The 22565-nt window shown below is 47.5% G+C and overlaps 1 protein-coding gene across 1 annotated transcript in view; it reads right to left on the reverse strand.

Moving 5' to 3' along the window:
- LOC129384169 (uncharacterized) overlaps positions 1-22565 on the reverse strand; it is an 83901-nt gene that overhangs the window by 32974 nt on the left and 28362 nt on the right. Inside the window, exons 2-3 of the mRNA XM_055069367.2 lie at positions 9149-9261; positions 2053-2273 (exon numbers count right to left, since the gene is read on the reverse strand). Of these exons, the coding sequence (XP_054925342.2) occupies positions 2053-2273; positions 9149-9261 (334 nt within the window). The remainder of the gene's footprint in view (positions 1-2052; positions 2274-9148; positions 9262-22565) is intronic.

Genomic DNA, 22565 nt, shown 5'->3' on the forward strand with positions numbered 1-22565 from the left:
CCGGCAAAACACGTGCGCTTACCAATATAATTTCTGGTTTAAAGCAGCGTGCGCCGATCTGCGTGTCTATTAGGCCGCCGCGCGTGCTCCTTGGCACACCTCGTCAGACCCCACAACTGCCGCAAGGCGTCGCCCCGCAGAGCAAGGCCGGCTGCTCGCGCGCTCTACACAGACGTGTTCGCGGCTGTACATCGCTCAAATACTACCGATTGTCGCGCGGAACGAGCAAACGATTGCATTTTTATACGTGCAAGGATAAGAACCTACTGCAAGACCTTCGGAAATATTTTATGCTACTTTTTACAGCAAAATGCATCAACTTCAGTCACTAAAGCACGCGTCACGCTAGCTTCGACGCGTACTTTGCAGCCCTGATACCGGCAACACCGGGGAGACGTCGCTCAATATCGTCGCTCGCACGGAGTACGACTTGTAGGCGACGAGCGAACGCGACAGCCATCTCCATCACATCGCTTGTAGCTGTCGCGCGCAAGATCGCTTATATGGGGTTTACTTTATTCAGCATAAAACATGGATTCTTCACGCGTTTTCAGTAAGTTCAAGATAACGCGCCGAATTCACCTCTTGCAGCATGCAGGTGAACTCCTGCGGCAAAGTTTCTAACTGGCACTGGTGCTGCACGTAACTTCAGTGGTCGCAGATTACCCATGGGCGAGACACCGTCAAGCGTGCGGCTTATTTATAACGAAAGCATGCCGCCAGCAAAATGACGCCTTATGTTATGTGACTCCTTATTTCAACAGGGTTCCGTACACAGTAGACTTCCAAACTGAATAAATTCAAACACACCATACGCACGCTTCGCATAGGCTCGGAATCATGGGCTGGTGAACAAACCATTTTAAGCGTCCTCTCGCCTCACGTCTTATTGAACATACGATGGTTCTGGCAGCGTTTACCATTTTGAAAGCTCTTATGGATAGCGGCAAGCGATAAAATGACATGCAGCTTTCGCGACGACTGGCTTTTTCGATTGACATCGAGAGACACAGCGCGCTTGCCTAGTCCGTTGTCAATCGCGTCGGCTAAGCGCCGCGACGACTTCCTGGCGATAGCATGTCATATACGCAGAATGTGAACTAGACATAAGTTAGAATTCACTTACCGTGGTGGATTTGTTGTTATATCCAACGAATGACGAACGACTGTCGTGTTTCCACGGCGACGCGAGATGGCTGACACACGATCTCCCTTGGATGGCCTTCGTTGCTGCTCGTTGGACGGATCAGCTTTCTCCAGTGCTGTGCTGTTCCGCGACGCTGTTCCGCGATCGGTGGAGCAACTCCGAGTGAAAAAGTAGAGCGCTCGCTCCGCGTTCCTTTGAACTGTGGCTGCCTGTTCTTTTAGAAGCAAAACGGTGTGTTCTTTGCTCAGTGTGCGTGAGTGATACATTGCCATGTTCGGGGTCAGCCTCCTACAGTTGAAGCACAAGATTACGCTACATTTTGTTCTCTATTGCCGCAAGAGTAGAACGGGCATTCTATTCTCTCCCAGAAGGACAGAGTGAAAAGCACATTTCACCCTGCCCTTTGTGACGGAGTGAACAATACATTTCACTCCACTCGACATTTTGCGAGAGTAAAACAACGCTTTGAAAAGTAAATCGGCCGCTTCACTCCTGCGATACCCTCCCTAGTTTTTAGAGTGTAGCAAGTTTACATTTATTTGTACAGCGCTCCGATGATGCAAAAACCAGAACATACTTTGAAATTGCTGATGTCACCGACGTACGGGCCTCTACGTGTCGGAGCGAATAAGAAATTAATTTTAGCCCTCATTGTCTCGAGTAGTAAAGCACTTTAGCACGAAATTAACGAAAACTGACTTAGGAATGAATACTTCGTTAGTAAAAATAGATTTAGTGCTTTTTTGTGTCTTTTGAAATTAGGCATCATTTGCGTCTAAAACCATGTCGCACGTAACCACCTCGCGATTCACCCAGAAATTGTTGGAAAGGAAACTGCCACTGATAATTAGAAAGTGGCCTACTCCACCACCGTTAGCAGCTCGTGGCTGAGCTGCTGCACTTACCAGAGACTGTACAGCGCGAGGGACATCCATGTGCAGCTCTGCACTGCAAGTAGAATAGCCACGAGACCTGCCAACAGCCAAGGCAATCCTGCCAACTCCAGATCGGCTTCGAGCCAGGCGAACGTGAGGACCATCACGAGGCTGACGTTGAGGATGACGCTTGTCACGAACATCAAATGGTCCTCCAAGTGTTCCTCGTCCATCAGCCACATGGCGAAAGTCTGCGCACCAAAATGTGGCGTCACTTTCTACAGCGAAGCTGTATATGGCTAGGGTTCCGTGCATTTTGCTACTCTGTGGACAAAAACTATCATCATCAATGGCTCATACCCCCCGTAAGCATTCATACTCACGTAAGCAAGCAAAAAATGGAATGGCTCATAATCCCGTAAGGTTCATGCCTACTCACTTTGCGTGAATTAGCTGCGATGACACAATTCCTGTTGTCGTTGTCGGTGATTTCAATGTGGATGTGTCGGTACCGAAAAAGGAGCGGTTTACGTGTTCCGTGTTTCAAGACATATCCCTTGCGATGCCACACCGATCCGCCTAACCGACCACCCAGCGGCGTACGTGCATCAATTTGACATTATCAAAGAATGTGATTGCAATTGCGAGTGAAATAATGACCACCGATCAACACAATAAATGAGTGTACGTACCTTTCGTCACGATGACCACCCATCAAGACAATAAATGAGTTCGTACTTCTGTTCAAAAATTTTGAGGACGCTTAAGCTTCGCCTTTATTAGTGGAACGCGAAAGCATTCAAAGATCCCTGACTGCTTCTCACGCTTCCCGGCAGCTGCAGCGTACGTAATCGTAAAGTTTAATGTTTAATCGTAAGCGTATCATTTGTGGTGTTTACCGGGAAACGCTCGCGGCGAACGCCATGCAAGAAGGCGGGCTTTTTGGTCCAAACGCGGCCTCTTGCACGGGCCGCGATGCGGCGGAGGCGAGCGCCATCTGGAAGTGCTTCAAGGAAGCGGGCGCGCCGCTCCGTGGACTCTGAGATATTTACGCGCCGGCGTGCGCAAATGGCGGACGCCGTCTCCGGTCTGTGCATTGTAGAAACGCCAGAACAGGGGTGCGTTTGAGTCTTCGCGTAACATAATTACGTTTTCTCGTATATTCAAATAACAATCTGAGAGCTATCATGTCTGTAGGTTGTGTGTAAGTCGTAGTTTACGACTTTCCACGTATTTCAGCTTGAGAAATTCAGTTAGTTCAGTGAATTCCTTGCGTCACATGAATGGCCTAGGTATGTATGGTCCGAAATCTTTTTGCTGATACGACGTGCGATGCCCGACGCTGGGCGCCAGATTTTCTGCGACATGGCTTCCTAACGCATCGGGTTAAAATTATGTGTCACCTCCGTGTAATGTGCTAAACAGCTTCACTGTTCAATCACCTTCACAGAGTAGTATGGCTCATGATTTTGGACAACCGTATTCAGTAGTGGCGTCAGGCAGTTTTAACAAACTACTTCTGCATTCCATGATGTTTCTGCTAAAGAGATCCCTAGTGCCAAAGCGACATCACCGTGTACCGAAGACGGTTTGCTGTACGTCGCGGCCGATACTGATACGGCACGCTTTGCCTGTCAGGCATCTGCCGCGACATACCGTCATTCAAACTTCATTACACACATCAGTGAGGGCTGCCTTTCCTGCGCTCTCGGTGCAAGAAAGGCACTTTTTTTGCTTCATTCGCTGCATGTGAAACAGCAATAACTCAACTCGACAAGTGAGTAGTCCACAGTGTGCTTGCACATTTCTATATTCGTCGGGTGGATTTTGCTTTGAATCAATGCGGAGCCTGTAGCTCGTTATTTAGCAAATGCGACCCTTTCTAGCACTTGGGCATTTTCACTCCGGGTATTAGGTTACCTGCTCTGGTAGTTTAAGGTTTACGGCGTTGCGCCGCTGAGCTGAACGTCGCGGGTTTGATCCTGATCGCGGTGGCAGCATTTCGATGGAGGCAAAATGAAAAGACGCTCGTGTGCTTAGAAATCCATACACTATTAGGCCTGCATCGAAATGCTGCCACCGCTCGCGTACTTATAGAAAGGTGGACGTTAAAGGAGCCTACGTGGTCGAAATTTATCATAAGTCCCCCGCTACGACCTGCCTCATAATCATGTCATGACTTTGGCACAAGAAAACCAGCAATTTACCTAATTGACCTATTTTTTCATGTTGCTCTCGAAATGGCTATTCTGCACGCCAAGCCGCAAATCCGAAATTACCGGCGATTTTCTTTTTCTCTTTTTGCGGACGCGCTGCTACTGCGCATGTAGCAATCTGTACATCTGTGCAAATGGTCACGCATCGCAGAAAATACTTGGGCGCAAAGCGTTGCTTTCCCTGAAACGTAGATGTGGCTACAAATAGTGGAACTCATCTTATTTCTTTACAATTTGCCTACACGTAGAAATAAAATTATCCCAATGTCAGTAAACTGTTACCACAAAGTCTGCAGAACTGATATAACAGAGTGAAAAGATTTTGCGTTCGCAGATGTAGCTCTGCAATAATGCTAATTAGCAGGTTTAGATTAAGCATCAGTCCGCTCTTTTTTCGCCGTGTTAATGATTCAGCTTCAGGGATTGATCAACTAGAATTGTTTACGTCCCTCACCGGGTCATCTTCGTAATTTCAGATTTTATTATTGAGGAGTCGTCTTCCGGGGGTACGCACTCGCGTCACCGAAGTCGCCATATCGTAGTACAGCCAACACGGTGAGAAGCTGAGCGCTATGTAGATCCGCCTATCTGCAACAGTGCAGTGGATGCTGTGAATGTGTCAGCAAAATGGCGTTTATCGCCCCCTCGAATAAATAATCGCACCCTCTTGCGCTCATCTTCAATGTGAACAAGGGACCTGTAGCGGTCTCGAAACATCATTTTATGTTTTATTTCCTTTTGAAGCTTAGGCGAATACCAGTTTATTTGACAACGTATCATCCTTGCCTGACGAGCTTTCGTTAAACTTTGGCTAAAGAAATACGTTTTGTATCCTCACAAGCAAAACGTTCACCGTAGAATGGATGTACTGGAGTGTTCGAACAAGGGATGTCGCTGGGGCGAACGTTCCAACAAGGGGACTTGTCCTTGTAAGGCAGCAACTACTTTCACGTTTTGACAAAAGTCGCCACGCCAACTCGTTGAACACGTCTTACGCAACATCCTTTCATTGCGAAAGAAGGTAAGGCGTGGAGACGCGTACCCAAGAGCAGAGAACCGGACAACACAAACGCCGACTATCAACTGAAGGGCGCACTGCGGCCGAAAAGAAAGTAGACACAAAACTTATCTGCGCATGGTGATGATGCTTTATTGGCGCCCCCCTTGAAACGGGGCGAGGACAAATCGTCACCTAGTCTGCTTGAGTTACTCAGGTGTGCTATCAATGCTTTTCCTTTTAGCATTCTTGTATACATCTCCTTACCTTGTGTATCTACCTTGTACCTCTGCCTATGCCTGTAATGGGTCCGGTCGTATCAGTCTACTCCCCGATTTTTTTTCCCACCAATACTCTCAACGTCTCCTGCTTATCTAGACTGCTGACAGGTTGATACTTCCGTCTACTTTAAATCCAAGCACTTCTGGGATCTGTAGGTTACGTACTGGTCTCGCTGGGTGAATCCCTTCGCGTTCCACTACGACGTGCTCAGTGGTGTCCGGATTTTCGCTGCAGAAAATATTCGCAATTCGAAGAGGCATGTGCATGTGCAGCAAACACATGCCTCTTCTAATTGCGAATATTTGCTCCGGTATGTTTTTCTCCTTATGCAGCCAGCTCGAGTCTGAAATAGCAAGGCCCCTCCTCATTGTGTTGGCGTACATATTTTTCAATTTTTTTCTCTTTCTTGTAAATCTCCACGGTCCTTTTCATTTCCATTATTTGCATTCAATTCGCTGCCTCTTTTTGTCTCACCTTCTTTCTGATTACTCCTGGTTGTCTACAATTTGGTTGTCTACGGAGGAAGCCTAAAAGCAGTGAAGAAGAAACTAGGAATTGGCAAGAATCAGATGTATGCGCTAAGAGACAAAGCCGGCAATATCATTACCAATATGGATGAGATAGTTCAAGTGGCTGAGGAGTTCTATAGAGATTTATACAGTACGAGTGGCACCCACGATGATAATGGAAGAGAGAATAATCTAGAGGAATTCGATATCCCAGAAGTAACGCCAGAAGAAGTAAATAAAGCCTTGGGAGCTATGCAAAGGGGGAAGGCAGCTGGGGAGGATCAGGTAACAGCAGATTTGCTGAAGGATGGTGGGCAGATTGTTCTAGAAAAACTGGCCAGCCTCTATACGCAATGCCTCAAGACCTCGAGCGTACCGGAATCTTGGAAGAACGCTAACATAATCCTAATCCATAAGAAAGGCGACGCCAAAGACTTGAAAAATTATAGACCGATCAGCTTACTGTCCGTTGCCTACAAAGTATTTACTAAGGTAATTGCAAATAGAATCCGAAACACCTTAGACTTCCGTCAACCAAAGGACCAGGCAGGATTCCGTAAAGGCTACTCAACAATAGATCATATTCACACTATCAATCAGGTGATAGAGAAATGTGCGGAATATAACCAACCATTATATATAGCTTTCATTGATTACGAGAAAGCGTTTGATTCAGTCGAAACCTCAGCAGTCATGGAGGCATTGCGGAATCAGGGTGTAGACGAGCCGTATGTAAAAATACTGAAAGATATCTATAGCGGCTCCACAGCCACTGTACTCCTCCATAAAGAAAGCAACAAAATCCCAATAAAGAAAGGCGTCAGGCAGGGAGATACGATCTCTCCAATGCTATTCACAGCGTGTTTACAGGAGGTATTCAGAGACCTGGATTGGGAAGAATTGGGGATAAGAGTAAATGGAGAATACCTTAGTAACTTGCGCTTCGCTGATGATATTGCCTTGCTTAGTAACTCAGGGGACCAACTGCAATGCATGCTCACTGATCTGGAGAGGCAGAGCAGAAGGGTGGGACTAAAAATGAATCTGCAGAAAACTAAAGTAATGTTTAACAGTCTCGGAAGGGAACAGCAGTTTACGATAGGTAGCGAGGCACTGGAAGTGGTAAGAGAATACATCTACTTAGGACAGGTAGTGACTGCTGATCCAGATCATGAGAGTGAAATAATCAGAAGAATAAGAATGGGCTGGGGTGCGTTTGGCAGGCATTCGCAGATCATGAACAGCAGGTTGCCATTATCCCTCAAGAGAAAAGTGTATAACAGCTGTGTCTTACCAGTACTCACGTACGGGGCAGAAACCTGGAGGCTTACGAAAAGGGTTCTACTTAAATTGAGGACGACGCAACGAGCTATGGAAAGAAAAATGATAGGTGTAACGTTAAGGGATAAGAAAAGAGCAGATTGGGTGAGGGAACAAACGCGCGTTAATGACATCTTAGTTGAAATCAAGAAAAAGAAATGGGCATGGGCAGGACATGTAATGAGGAGGGAAGATAACCGATGGTCATTAAGGGTTACGGACTGGATTCCGAGGGAAGGGAAGCGTAGCAGGGGGCGACAGAAAGTTAGGTGGGCAGATGAGATTAGGAAGTTTGGAGGGTCAACATGGCCACAATTAGTACATGACCGGGGTAGTTGGAGAAGTATGGGAGAGGCCTTTGCCCTGCAGTGGGCGTAATCAGGCTGATGATGATGATGATGATGATGATGTCTACAATTTCAAATTGCCCTGAGCGTGGTTGCCAACTTTCTTGACTCCTTCCTCCATTCAGTGTCCACGCTTTTTAAGTACATGTAGATGCTTGCGCACGTCATGCTCTGGGATGGCAGCGCCACCTGTCAATCAGGCCCACATGCGGGCCTACGCGAGAGATAACTGTTTATGCATTATATTTATTCTTTATGCAAGTTAATCGAAGGCTGGCTCACGCATGCGCTTCCACTACTATTGACATGCCAAGCCTCGACCATTAGACGCGTTTCTTCGTTCTTCGTTCTTGCTCCTGAGGAGCAGGCAGCTTTCGATCGGCAACGCCGCGAGCAGAGCCGGGAACGAGCTTGTATACGCAGTGCCGATGCAGCATCCCGGGCACGATAACAGGCTCATGCGGCCGAGTGCAACCAGCAACTGCATACCGAGGATCCGGCAGCCTACCAAGCCGTCGTTTAATGAACCGTCCGGATTAACTCAGTGATAAACACTGGGGACGCACGTTACAGCTTCGCTGCTTAGCCATCTGTACGGAGTGCTTGGACGGCGATTTTTTTAATACTTGTACTTCCCTTATCCTGCTCTACGCACCGCGTTATTTTTCTTGTGTTCCTGCACTGAGGTACGGGGTGCGTTAGTTGGGCGTACAGAAACGCCGCTAAGAAAACCAGTCATTGCACTGATGAAGACAAGTTCCCTTGCCGAAACGTCGGTTCTTGCGACTTTCATTGTTTCCTGCCCTAGCTGCTCCAATCTCACTCTGTGCCCTGAAGCCGTTATTTTGTGTGTCTAGGGTTGCCATCTGTCTCAAATTAAGCGGGACAGTCCCGACCTTCGAGTACAGGTCCAGAATCCCAACGTACCTACGTCGGGAGGCCCAAATGTGCCTGCTTTTCCTTTCTTCTGCTGTATATTTATCAGTAAACCAAATAATATGTGACAGCTCAGTTACACACTTTTCTCTTTTGCATTGTGTTGCATTGTTATAAACGTAAAAGCAGTTTCGTTTCTGGCCTGGTTCTGGGGCCTAACCGTTCGCTGTACCTCTATCTGCATTAGTAACAGTGTTAGCCAGGCAACAAGACACATGAGAAGCGCCGCATGCGCTCGCCCTATTTCTTTCTTTTGTTAGTGTTGCCGTCCTCTTCCACACTCATTAAAAGACTGCATGAATTCGAACTCGCCCAGATGTTTAGCCAGGCAACTAGTCATCTTTCTTGTCAACCGCGACATGGTAGGACCCAAAAAATATGTGTGCACGGAGAGGCTGAGTGGTTTCTGGCATTGAGAGGGTGTCAATCGTCGCCAACGCTTCGCCCCCCCCTCTCGCGTCCCTCTCCACTCTTTCGTCCCGACTTCATCCGCTCGATAGTCGGCCACCCTATGCGTACCTTGTCCTGGTCACGACGTGCACTGATTCCGTCTTGAGGCACGTTAATCGGACCGACTCGGATCCGGTTTATCTGGATGTGAGCGCATCTGTACAAGTCGCGGTTGGTGTTTTCTGCGAAGGGCGGAGAAAGGAGCGATAAGAACGTACACCTACGCATATTGAAGCAATTCGTAAAGCTATGCGTGATACCTTAGTTCAACCGAGAATGAATGCTATTTTCCAGTCACTGATCTCGAAAAAGCTTTGTATTGATACTGAGAAAAGAAAAAGAGCTATATCAAAATATAGTTTCCAATCACCGAGGTCAGAACAGTATCGTACAGCCAGTGAGCTCGCGAAAGCCTATATTGAAAAAAAAACATTTTGGTTATTTGCTGACAACATATGTCGTTGACTTTGCGCGCACTTAGAACTTGCACAGGTTTCTTCATCTTTTATTGCTCACTGCTTCAAATGGGCCGTTAACCTTTTTAGGTACAAATATTTTTGCAGTATTTAAGGTAACATACATTTCATATATGCATTTCAACATTAACGGATTTTTTTTTAATTTGAAGCATTAATATAAGGTGTTCGTTACGAGGTGATGTGCATTCTCATCACCGTAGTATACAGCACTTGGTGAAAAATACATATGTTGATTGAGCGTTCAGATACCAAATAAACAGGATAGCTTGACATAGTGATAGTCGATAGGAAGTCACTCGATGTATTGCAAACAAATATCACTATTTCGTTTTACTTGGCAGGTTGCAAAGAGTGCGTGAATGCATATAGGTATTACGTAGGCCTTGCAGTTTTGCCGCAACAAGTGGTTTCGGGCAGCAGTTTTGGCACCTTCTGTAAGTCTCATCCGTTTTTACAATGCGCACATCCACTCCAATAAACATGACGCCTTCTAGTACATGGTAATTCGCACTAAAATGTACGGAATTACTTGAACTTCAGTCACCGAATGCTAATACGGAGTGATCTGCTCAGTGTTGAACAGTACCAATACTTCAGTGCAATCACATCTATGTCAGTTTCAGTTTTAACAGGTTCCAGCACGGTGGTCACCTGTAGTGACAACCTTTGCTGTGATTTTCTTCTCTTAAAGAGAAGAAAAAATGGCGTGCGAGCCCTGCCTGTCGACATTGAAACGACGCTCTCTTTCAAGCTTCTGCTCCCTGAGGACTGCCTTTGGACTCCATTGTCACGTGTGACAACATTTGCTCCCGGCCGCGACGACCTCCGTCATGCCATACACGCTGAACCCTTAAATTGTTCTATAAAAATAAACTCACGTTCTGTCTTTATGAACACCTTGAAGGGGCAGCGGAATATGACGAAGACAGAAGGCAGGAACACACAGGACAGCGGCTGAACTCACAACTAACTTTATTCGAAGGCATACACAAACTTATGTACACAACCCATAGCCACGTGCTCTCTCATCGATGGCGTCATTATCAGTGCACAGGCAAAAACGCAAAGTCCTGTTACCTAATGCTGCACCATGAGGCGGTTTAAAAATTCAAATTCACTGTCATACAAATTTAACGATGGCATGCTTACACAATGCGACCCTTTTTTCCCGATATAGTAGGCCTCAATAATCTCCATCGTGGTCTGACTTCTATGCGCGGGAAGTATTGTGGTGTTTTTATAGATTGGAGTGCGCCCATGTTCAGAGCAATGCCGCGCGACATGTGAGTAAGCGTTACCCGTTAGCGAGCGCCTATGCTCAGGCAATCTAATGTTCAGGCAACGACCTGTTTGTCCGATATAGACGTGACCGCAGGGAAATGGAAGCTCGTAAGCAACTCCCATTCTACAGTGCACCAGCGGGGAAGTATGCTAAACAGTGCAGCCTTTCCTAGCACAAGTGGAGGCAGCCTGGGCCAACTTCCTATCAATCTTACCACAAATTTTGATCATCTATTTAGGGGCAGAAAAAACAGCCTTTACATCAAACCTGCCTGTTACATTCCTGAGGCTGTGCGATAGCTTATGTACATACGGGATTACAACCAGTTTTTTCTTCTTGTCGGCAGGCTCTGTACTGTTCATTCTTGTGGGTGCTCCGAATTTTACACGCTTAGCAAGCTTCTGTAGGGTCATGCGGATAGCATCCTCTCGAAAACCTGCCGCTCTCAAACGCTCCAGTTGTTTTAAGAAACTCTCAGAAGTCCTGTGAAAACACGATTTCGAAAGCGCGGAGAATATAACTGAAAAAGCAATGCTATTTTTTACCACCTACGAATGTGCGGCGTGAAAATTTAAAATTGTTTTTTCTGGCCTTGGGCAATACATCCTTGGGCAATTTTAAATTTTTAAATTTTTACGAATTATTAAAATTCCTCAATTTTAAAAGACGATCTTTTTTTGATCTCGCACCCCGCACGTGCCCATCGCTTCGTGGTCGCACTATCGGGTGGCCGCGTCTCGCTTCACACTTGTGCACCGTGACCGGTGTGCCTGAGAGATTGCGCCCGCAGGCTGTTACAGTTTACCGGATGTAGATTATACTTTATGTACCTCGTATGAACCAATCATAGCGAACTGCAATACATCTAGGGCTCCTCAGGCGCCTGTATCCCTGTGAGTTCTCCACAGCAACGCTATTCGGCTGTGACCAACGTTGAGCAGCAGATATGGCTTACTCCAATGCGGAAAGAGCAGATATGGTTTTGGCTCTAGGTGCGTCGAGCTGACATAGTAGGCAAGCAGTTGAGCAGTATTTCAACGCTGACATCCAGGTGCGCGCCGAGCTCAATGACGATTGTGCGTGCATATGAAACGCGGAGACAGACTGGGACTTTTACAAAGAAACGACACAAATCTTCCATCCGGGGCGAGGACGTGGAGACAGGTATTCTGTCAAAGTTTTCTTCAGACCCACATGCAAGTGTTCGTAGTGTGGGTGCTGAAGCTGTAGTGTCAGTCTTCAGTGTGGAGAGTATACTTAAGAAGAGGCAACTTCATCCGTACCACGTGCAGCTGCACCAGATGTCGGAGTCCCGCGATTTCGAAAATCGAAAGGACTTTGCAAACTGGATTATAATCAAGACGAAAGAGGACCCAGGCTTTGTCAACAAAATACTGTGGACCGATGAAGCTACCTTCTCAGGTAATGCCCAAGTGAACATCCACAACGCTCACTATTGGAGCGACGAAAACCCTTACTGGGCTTTCAAGACGCATCGCCAATATCAGTGGTCTGTTAATGTGTGGTGTGGAATTTACGGTGGCACTATCATTGGCCCTGTGTTTTTTTGATAACATGCTTGCAGGCGAAAGATACGTCAACGACATTCTTGAAAGGGCGCTTGAGGATTTTCTTTGAGAAGTTCCATTGGCTAGGATCAAGGATATTTGGTATCAGCTTGATGGTACTCCCGCACACGGCAGCAGCAAAGTTTGCAAATGGCTGCCTGAAGTATTCCCGCAGCACTGGATTGGACGGCATGGACCCATTGCTTGACCGGCACGGTCGCCAGATTTAACTCCCCTCGATTTCTTTCACTGAGGCTACGTCAAGGATCAAGTATACCCATTTCTTTCTCTGAGGCTACGTCAAGGATCAAGTATACCGATTTCTTTCTCTGAGGCCACGTCAAGGATCAAGTATACCGGACACCAACCACAACATCAGAGGACCTAAAAGAAAAAGTAAGACAAGTCTGCAACTCCATCCTTGATACCATGATCGAGAACGCCTCGGAAAATGTGCCTATGAGAAGCCAAATGTGCATTACAGCAGATGGTGCACCTCTTCGAACATGCATTATAATCAAAGGGCGCTCTTTGGATTGAAGGCCACTGGAAAATCATTCCGTTCCCTAACGCCGCATCCCCTCCCAACCCCACTATACACTCCTTCGGCAGGCTGCCAGCTCTTGCCCATTTCAAGTATCAAAAAATAAAGCTACGTTCTCGTTCTCTTTCGTCTCCTTGGACGCTTTATCGCTTCGGCACCGCTCGGCCATGGTTCAGCAGCACGCATTTGCGCCTTCATGCGATAAAAGCCACACGTCCAAATACCTACACCAGACAAAACGCCCTGTCGCGGGCCAGTCTCGCTGCAGCCGACCTTGTTCATCCATCGCACGCTTGAGAGCAGCACAATAAGAGTGCGCAATCGCCCCCTCACGTGGTACTTTTTCATATTTTGCGGGCTTTTTTGGAACGTGGAAGAAAGGACCACGTGAGATATATCTTGTTGGAAACAATTTATTGAGAGGTTTCTCAAGGTGCTCTACAACTTTGCGTTTCACACTTCGGATCTGCAGCCAATACTTAAAAATTAAATTATGGGGTTTTACGTGCCAAAACCATTTTCTCATGAGGCACGCCATAGTGGAGGACTCCGGAAATTTCGACCACCTGGGGTTCTTTACCGTGCACCTAAATCTAAGCACATGGGTGTTTTGGCATTTCGCCCCCATCAAAATGCGGCCGCCGTGGCTGGGATTCGATCCCGCAACCTCGTGCTCAGTAGCCCAACACCATAGCCACTGAGCAACCACGGCGGGTCTTAAAAAGTTGATTAATTAAACAACTAATCCGTTAGTTAAGGGGAAATTAAAAAATAACCTAACTATGGGCCAGTGTGAACATTATGCATTCGGTTCAACTCGCGTCCGAAGTGCCTTTCATTTTTAAAACTTTGGCTCAAGTTATGTGGGACAACCTGTATAATGCGCCAAACAAGGCTAATAAACATGTTGCGCAACCATAGATCGCAGCCCGCCTTCCCTCCACTCACCCTGATGTATCGCGCGCGACAGAAGGCGGCGTGCTTCCTCCCCGCTTTTCTTCCTTGAGCACGCAATACTGAGCCGCCATCGTCGGCTCATCCATGGCACATCCACCCCCCTACGCTTTCACTCGTACATACAGCACGCTGCGCGCGGTCACGATGTTATCGCCCTTGGACTTCATACGGAACATTAGGGCGACGGCGATGGCAGTAATGCGCCTGGAGTGTCCATTAATTGCTACCGCAATAATATAATAAGGTATCCTGCAAATGAAGCGTGCCGTGGCCCATTACCTTCCGCAAAAGAAGAAATAGTAACAAAATCGGACTTTCACCACGCGACACTTTGCTACCCCGCAACAATGTCTTTTTTTTTTGTGGGGCGGGATCAAGGAAATGAAAAAAAAAAGAAACCAGTAGAAAACATGTTGGCCGCAACCGAATGCCTACTTTGGGCACCTAATGTGGCTATCAAAAGAATATCGAAGGAAACGTGAAACGCTTGGTACACAAAGAACCATACTCATACTGCTCGGTATCCTACACCGGCGAGACAAAATTTTCCGGATAGGTTGCTCTCAAGCGAACGCGTTGGAATCCGTTAAGTCCCCGCAGCAGGGTTGCCAGGTCTTCGGAAGAAAAACTAGCAGAAAAATTCCGGAAATCAGCCCCAAAGTCGCCAACTGCGACAAAAGGTTTCATTGGTACCCAAAAATCTAGCCACAGTGCGACAAACGAACATTTACCCATATTTAACGTGAAAATAAAGAACAGGCGAGAAAGACCTGCAGTTTACTGCTGCGCTGACGACAAATAAAAATACCAGAACGAAACAGTAGTTATCACATAATATTGTATCGTAATCTACCATAATGTATCACCAATTGATGTTCCTTGATATCGATTCCTTGATGACTGACGTTCCTTGCCGCGTGCTGTATCGTAGCCATAGTGGTATCGCCCGTTTCAGTAGTATAGACTTGCTGAAAGCGGTCCTTGCACAGATGGTTATATTAACCCTATGCCACTATGACTTCACTTTAAAGGTTCCAGTGCGAACTCTATGACCTCACACACGTTCTCCGCTCCCTGGTACGCAGTCGCTAGTCACATAGAAACTGGCACCTGTAATGTCATGGCTGTGATGACGTGTTCTTGGTTGTTGCAGTCGTTTCTGGCGCGAAGAACCATGGTTTTCAAGATTCTCTATAGAGGTAACCGTCGCTGGGGTGATATTAAGACATCACGTATGGCTTCCGTACTTCGAAGGACGCAAAAGCATTGTCTATAAGATTGTTTAATTCCTGTTACTCGGAGGGAGCTGCTCGGGCCTGCTCAATTAACCGTCAATGACAGTCCCGAACTGCCCGGGGCGTTGATTTCAGCCATTGAGCGTTGCATATCAAGCATCTTGGGCAGTCCTGGACAGCCCAGGGTAACAAGTCGAAGAGGCTCACTGAACATGTGGTGGCTATGATATGTTTTCAGTTCCTGAATTTACTTCCGCAGCTTGCAAGACACAAAACCGTGGCCTTGAAAATTGACGTTTGGGGCTGTTGCTTCGAGGGGCCGTCGGGGGGAGTGTGATTCGGCCACTACCTGTACCAATTACCACGTCCAAAAGCAGCCATAAAGTAGCCAAGTCGTCAAACATGATTTTCGGTCGCCGGGAGCCTCTATAAGTAGCCAATTTGGCGAGAAGTCACCAAATCTGCCAACCCTGCCTCGCAGTGATGACGGCGAGCGACCATGCATTGTTTCTTTTTCTCGTCTTCTAGCCAAAAAGCGTCCAAAGCATTGCAAGACGAAAATCCACTCGGCCAGAGAAAACGAATGCGCGTCGAAGTGCGCCAAGCGATAGTCGGAGCAACACGATAAGAACGCATGCGCTCTGGCGGGCTCCGGCAACCCACGGGTAGCGAGAACAAAAAGAAATTGAAGAGGCTCATTGTGTCCTCGCGAATAAAAGTCAAAGTAGAAAAATAAATAAAAACGTAATTGCCTTTGCTGGCTTTAGTGTCTTGACAAGGTTACAAATTTGGCCCAGGTGAAAGAAAATGTTTATATTATTTTCTGTTACATGACGGCAAAAACGAACCACCACAGTGCTTTGTCTCATCGGACCCTGGCTGCGTGCTTTGTCAACTTCTCTGATAGTGTCTTGATTTCGCTTGTCTTGTTGTATGGCCCGATGTACGACATTAGAAAAGTCAATGCACCTTTGACGTCAAACGTTTATAACAACATCAAACCCACAAAGTTCCTGAATGGAAAATCTAAAAAGCGACTTTGTAAATGTCACTTGCACCTTTCGCATCAAAAGTTTATTAGGACTTTATACCCATAAAGTTAAAGAATTGAAATCCAGCGAAACACCCTTGAAACTTTGTGCTCTTTGCGTTGTGTAACTCCCGGTGCATGGGCGTTGCCGCGAAATCCAGCCCGATTTCGCAATGTTCGGGCTGAAATGTCTTTTCGAGCGTGAAAAGGACATCCTAAACAAAATCCAGAATGGTTTCCAACGCCGGGGGTTTTTGGTCGGCGGTGCATGACAGCACGAAAAAATTTCGTGGGGGGTGGAGGGTGCTGAAGCCCCATAAGCCTTGACATTAATTGACGTCTTCGTAACCAACGTCCACGATAACATTTTGTCTGGTGTAGTGAGTGCTCATATAAGTGATAACTTTCCGATATTTCTTTTCATGACCCAGTGTTCACTTATAACGCGCAGACACCGCGTCCCATAAATAGTTCGAGATATTAGTATGCACAGCCTGGACAATGTTCGCGACGTAATATCGCAAATCGATTGGTCAGGACTGATGCGTACTAGCGACAAAGAAACTGCCTATGAATGCTTTTGCGCTAGATTAAGGATACCGATGATAAATGCTTTAATTAAAAAGGGGTTAAACCGATATGTAAAGTAAAAAAGAGCATGCATAAATAAAAATGTATCAATAAAATTTGTACCAGAAACCGCCTGTACAAAAATTTCATTGACACCAGAACTCGGAGGATTTCATGAATTTAAGGTACAAGTGAAGAAAATAAATCGTCTTTCGCGTATTTACATAATATTTAGATAACCTGTTTAATGACGTTATAGTGCGGGACGCGAGCGCGGCTGGAAATCAGCAGAAAGAAGCGAGTGATGCGTCCCTGAAGAACAAGCAACAACTGACTATTTTTGTGTTCGTTCAGCCTCTACGGCTCGGTTGCGTACCCTCAAAACACTTCACTTTCCCGCACACTCCACGATAATATTTTATCGAGTCAAAAAGGGAAATGGTGTCTGGCTGCTGCTGTGCGACCGTGAGGCCGCCACATCACTTCCCCTCCTAGTGAGTTCGCGAACATTCATAGGACGATTTAAATTAAATTTAAACACAAGTCCATACGACGGGGCGCACTGGGGGCTCGTCCACTGCGTGTCCTTGTGACTTGGCGTGGTTGGACGAGTAGAGCCTTGGATGGTGGTGCCAGATATGATGGCGCATGTGAAACGATGTCTGCTTCTTCAATGCGCGCTGGCTTCAGCCGATCGAGTGGTACCACTTCGTGACGACCGCGCACGTCGATAGGGAACTGCTTCTCACGTCGACGCAGCACTCGGAATGGCCCGTTATACGGTGGTTGGAGTTGGCGATGAACTGCGTCGTGGCGCACGAACACCTGTGTGCACGAAACGAGTTCTGATGGTACGTACACCGCGCGTGGCGCTGCCCGTCGCGGTGGCATAGTACGAAGGTTTCCATTATGTCTCGTAGCCTAAGTGCGTAGGCTGCGGTGGCTGGGCAACCGTTTTGCGGGCTGCCCGTGAATTCTCCTGGAAGGCGCAATGTCGTTCCGTAGACCAGTTCGGCCGCACTGCAGCCGATGTCTGTCTTGACAGCTGTCCGGATTCCCAAGAGGATGAGTGGTAGTGCCTCCATCCAGTTGCACTCTTCTGTTGCGGCGAGCGCATACTTGAGCTGGCGGTGGAAACGCTCCACCATGCCGTTGCTAATCGGGTGGTAGGCGGTTATTCTGATGCGAGAAGCACCAATGAAACGCGTAATGCTGGCGAAAACTGATGATTCGAACTGCCTTCCACGGTCCGTTGTTATTATAGATGGTGCACCAAAACAAGCAACCCAGTGGTGCAAGAAGGCGCGGGCAACCGTGTCAGCTGTGATATCCGTGGCCTTCGCCCAGCACGTGAATCTGTCAATGCACGGCAGTAAATAGGCATTCTCTTGGCAAGGCAGCAAGAAGTCCGACAATGTCGAGGTGTACGTGGTCGAAACGCGCGTCTGGAGGCGCGAACGTCGCCAACGGGGTCACAGTATGTCGATGAATTTTGGCACGCTGACACGGTATGCATCCTCTTGCCCAGCAACGCACGTCTCGGTTGATACCTGGCCAGATGAACCTTGCCGAACTTGCGATGGTACCAACAAAGTTTTTGGCGTTTCATAGGCGACTGTGGAGCACTCTGTCTGCTTGACCGTGACGCGGTTTGGAGGGCGGCCACGGAATTTACGAGACGCGAGATTTCGTTATCTCTTGAAGCTGCTCATGTGGAGACGGTTCGCTTGTGACGGCCGCAACAGATGTGGGAGCTACCGCCATGAGCTTGTCGGCTAACTCGGCCAGCTTGGATAGATCGTTCTCATTTGAGGCAGTCATTACCATTCTGACGTTAGGGGGGATTTTCTGTAGAAATATTTCTCGGAGCAGCAGGCTGTCAAGAAATCCACTTTGCTGCCCAATAATTGCTGCATATGACACAGCAGCTGGCTTGGCGTCCTGTCACCGAGGTTGGCTGCGTGGAGAAGCTGTTGTAGCCGTTGGCTTTTGGGGGGTGTGATCCTACGAATGAGTGTTGCCTTCAACGCCTCGTAAATGTTGTCTGCTGGTGGGTAAAGTAGCAGGCCTCGAATTTCGCTAGCGGTTGATGGGGGCAGACTGCTCACCACATAATGGTATTTCGTGCAATCTGCTGGGATGTGCCGTGCAGTCAATTGTGATTCTACCTGAATGAACCACAATGCAGGATCCGCAGTCCAAAACGGAGGCAGTTTGACGTCGACGCCGCAGAGTGTCGGAATTTCGGTGCCTTGAGGTGTGTCCACAGCACTGGCTGCTCGTCCGGGTTACTAATGTAGTGCGGGAGGCGAGCGCGGCTGGAAATCAGCAGAAAGAAGCGAGTGATGCGACCCTGAAGAAAAAGCAACAACTGACTTTATTTTTGTGTTCGTTCAACCTCTACGGCTCGGTTTCACACCCTCGCACCACTTCCCTTTCCCGCACACTCCGCGATAATATTTTATCGAGTCAAAAGGGGAAAGGGTGTCTGGCTGCTGCTGTGCGACCGTGAGGCCGCCACAACGTAATAAATAAATCCGATGTTGCTTGGAGGCATATTTATGGTTTTCTCGCGCACGGAGATTAGCTGATAAAGTTTATCAAATTAGGCTCTTGCAAATAACTTTAACAACTATTTTACAGCCTTAGTAAGGAATACTCATGAGTCTAATTATTTCAATTACCTTGGCTGCAGGACTAATCAATTTGCGTTTTTAGCGCCTACTACAGAAACTGAGGTATTTCCTGCTTTTATCTCTATCAACAAGAGCAGATGATGTGATGTCGACGGATTTGAGATCACGCCAATTAAGCACGTCCTGCACTTGATTCTACTTGCATTAGCACACATCTTTAACTTCAAATTCTCGATCGGCTCGTTCCCGAAAAGACTTCAGGTTCCGAAGGTAATAGTTTTGCACAAAGTGGTGTTAAAAACGAGTTGACAAAGCTAGTACATGCCCGCATGACATCATTTCTAATCAAACAGAAAGTGATCACTAGTATGCAGTATGGCTTTGTGAAAGGGCGGTCGCAGAAACTGCCTTACTTACTCAAAAAAAAAAGGAATTGCAGTCGTTTGAACAGCAGTTCTGTACTCTGGGTACCTTCGTTTATTATTCGAAGGCGTTCGATTGCATAAATCACGCTACACTACTCACCAAACTGGAACATAATGACTTTATAGTGGAGTCTTTCTTGAACTAATACAACCATACCTTCAACACCGTACGCAACAAGTGATCATAGACAGATACATGCCAAATTTAAAGGCAGTTCACGCGCTAGTGCCACAAGGAAGTACCCTGGGGCCTCTGCCTTTTTGTGTTTATAATAATGACTTAGGTACTTAGGAACTCCAAGGCTAGAATTTGTAAATTGCAATATGGACCATATTGTTAAATTGGTCCATATTTTCTTAAATTTGTCCAAATTGGTCCAATTAGTTAAAAACTGAGTGTGTTATTTTTTTAATTAGTCGATTTTGGATCTCAATTTCTTGTGCAAGTATTGTCGGCCGATTCGAGTAGACACAGGCTGAGAAACTGAACTTTCTCCTACTATGACGTCTTGTAAATACTCATATAGGCAGTCGCGTCAGTGAACAATTCTTCGAGGTGCTACGAAGGTTCTTCAAGTACAACTGGTAATAAAGTATAAATATGTTACGGGGATGTTGGGGGTATAGAAGATTGTATTTACAACACACACACACACACACACACACACACATACACACACACACACACACACACACATATATATATATATATATATATATATACAAAATGAGTCAGAGTAGTTCAGATGGCTGACCAACAACAACACGCAGCAACCAACCAGCGTCCCGCGATCTTCTTCTTCCTCTCTTCTTTCATCCTTCCAAACCAGGACCCCTGGGTGGTGAAGCGCCGTCTCGGCACATGATAGGCGAAGAATTGCGAGAGAAGTATGGTTTTAGCCACGAAACGTGAACGACGTCAACAGGCGTAACTGTAGGCGCAATCTCGTAATTTACGTCGTTAACTTGACGTAGGACTTCATAAGGCCCTGTGTAGTAGCGAGAGAGAAGCTTCTGAGAGGCCAGCCCGACGACATGGTGGCCAAAGGAGCACCCAAGCACCTTGCGCGAACTTAACAACGCGATGGCACCGGTGATAACGGCCTTTTTGTATATGTTAAGAGGCTAGTAAACGAGATCGGTCGACTTGACGTGCCATGTGAGCGCGATCGATGACTTCACGAGCGTACTCAGTGGCAACGCGGGACACAGAAGGTAGGATGGTGTCAAAGGGCAAAGTGGGGTCGCGACCATACCAAAGATAAAAGGGCGAATATCCTGTGATGTCATGTCGGGACGAGTTATACGCGAACGTCACATAGGCCAGCGTGGCGTCCCAGTCGCGGTGATCGTTGGAGACGTACATCGACAGCATCTGTGATTGTTCGGTTGAGACGTTCCGTAAGACCTTTCGTTTGTGGGGGGTAGGCGATGGAAGCTTGTGCGCAGTGGCACAAGAGCGGAAGACGTCGTCGATAACTCGAGACAAGAACGAGCGGCCGCGGTCCACTTATTCCCTCTAGTCGTCGTCGGAAAAGGGCCAAGTAGGTCACGGCCTACGCGAAAGAACGGTTCAGAGGGAACTTCAATTGGATGGAGTCGTCCGACAGGTGGCAAGGGATATTTCTTCCGCCGCTGACACAATTCGCAAGTTGCGACATAACGACGCACGGAGCCGTAGAGACCCGGCCAGAAGAACCTGCGTCCTACGTGGTCGTATGTACGCAAAACGCCAGTGTCCCGCCGTCGGTGCATCGTGAAGTTGTTTGAGAACGACGGATCGCACATGACGAGGATGGCCAAGGAGCAACTCAGGGCCGTCAGGGTTGATATTGCGGCGGTAGAGGATGCCGTCGTGCAGAACGAACATGCGGCACGTGGCGTCAGTGCTGCCAGATTGCACTCCGGCGATGATGGACTGCAAGGATTCGTCGCGTTGTAGTTCATCGCGCATGTCGGTCATGTCAGTACAAGCCGTCACGCAGGTCACCGGATCATGCGCAGCAGGATCAGGGGGATCCACGAGGTGACGAGAAAAGCAGTCACCGTCCTTGTGCAGACGTCCAGACTTATAGTTGACAACAAGCGAAAGTTCCTGGAGCCGCAAAGCCCAGCTACCAAGCCGTCCTGTCGGGTCCCGGAGGGAAAACAACCAGCAGAGTGCGTGGTGGTCTGTAACGACCGAAAACGTGCGGCCGTACAAATATGGCCGGAACTTGGCGACAGTCCAAACTAAAGCCAAGCACTCCCGCTCAGTGATGCAGTAATTTCTCTCGGCAGGTGACAGCAGGCGGCTGGCGTAAGCTATCACGCACTCGGTACCATTCTGTTGTTGGGCAAGAACAGCGCCGATGCGATGACTGCGTGCGTCAGTGTGGACTTCGGTCGGCGCAGATGGATCAAAGTGGGCAAGTATTGGAGGAGTGGTCAGAAATCCTATGAGAGCAGCGAACGCGTTAGCCTGCTCCGGACCCCATGAAAATGGCGTGTTCTTCTCTTAGAAAATCTGTCAAGGGCCTAGCAACGTCGGCGAAGTTTTTGACAAAACGGCGAAAGTAAGAACACAGGCCGACGAAGCAGCGCACGTCAGAAGCAAAACGTGGCACAGGAAAACTGCGTACAAAGCGAACTTTTTCCGGATCTCGTTGGACACCAGATGCGTCAATGACGTGTCCCAATACGGTAATCTGACGGCACCCGAATTGACACTTCGTGGAGTTCAGTTGAAGGACGGCTTTTCGGAAGACCGCAAGAATGGCA

The sequence above is a fragment of the Dermacentor andersoni genome, chromosome 9 (assembly GCF_023375885.2).
Source record: "Dermacentor andersoni chromosome 9, qqDerAnde1_hic_scaffold, whole genome shotgun sequence".
NCBI classification, from domain to species: domain Eukaryota; kingdom Metazoa; phylum Arthropoda; class Arachnida; order Ixodida; family Ixodidae; genus Dermacentor; species Dermacentor andersoni.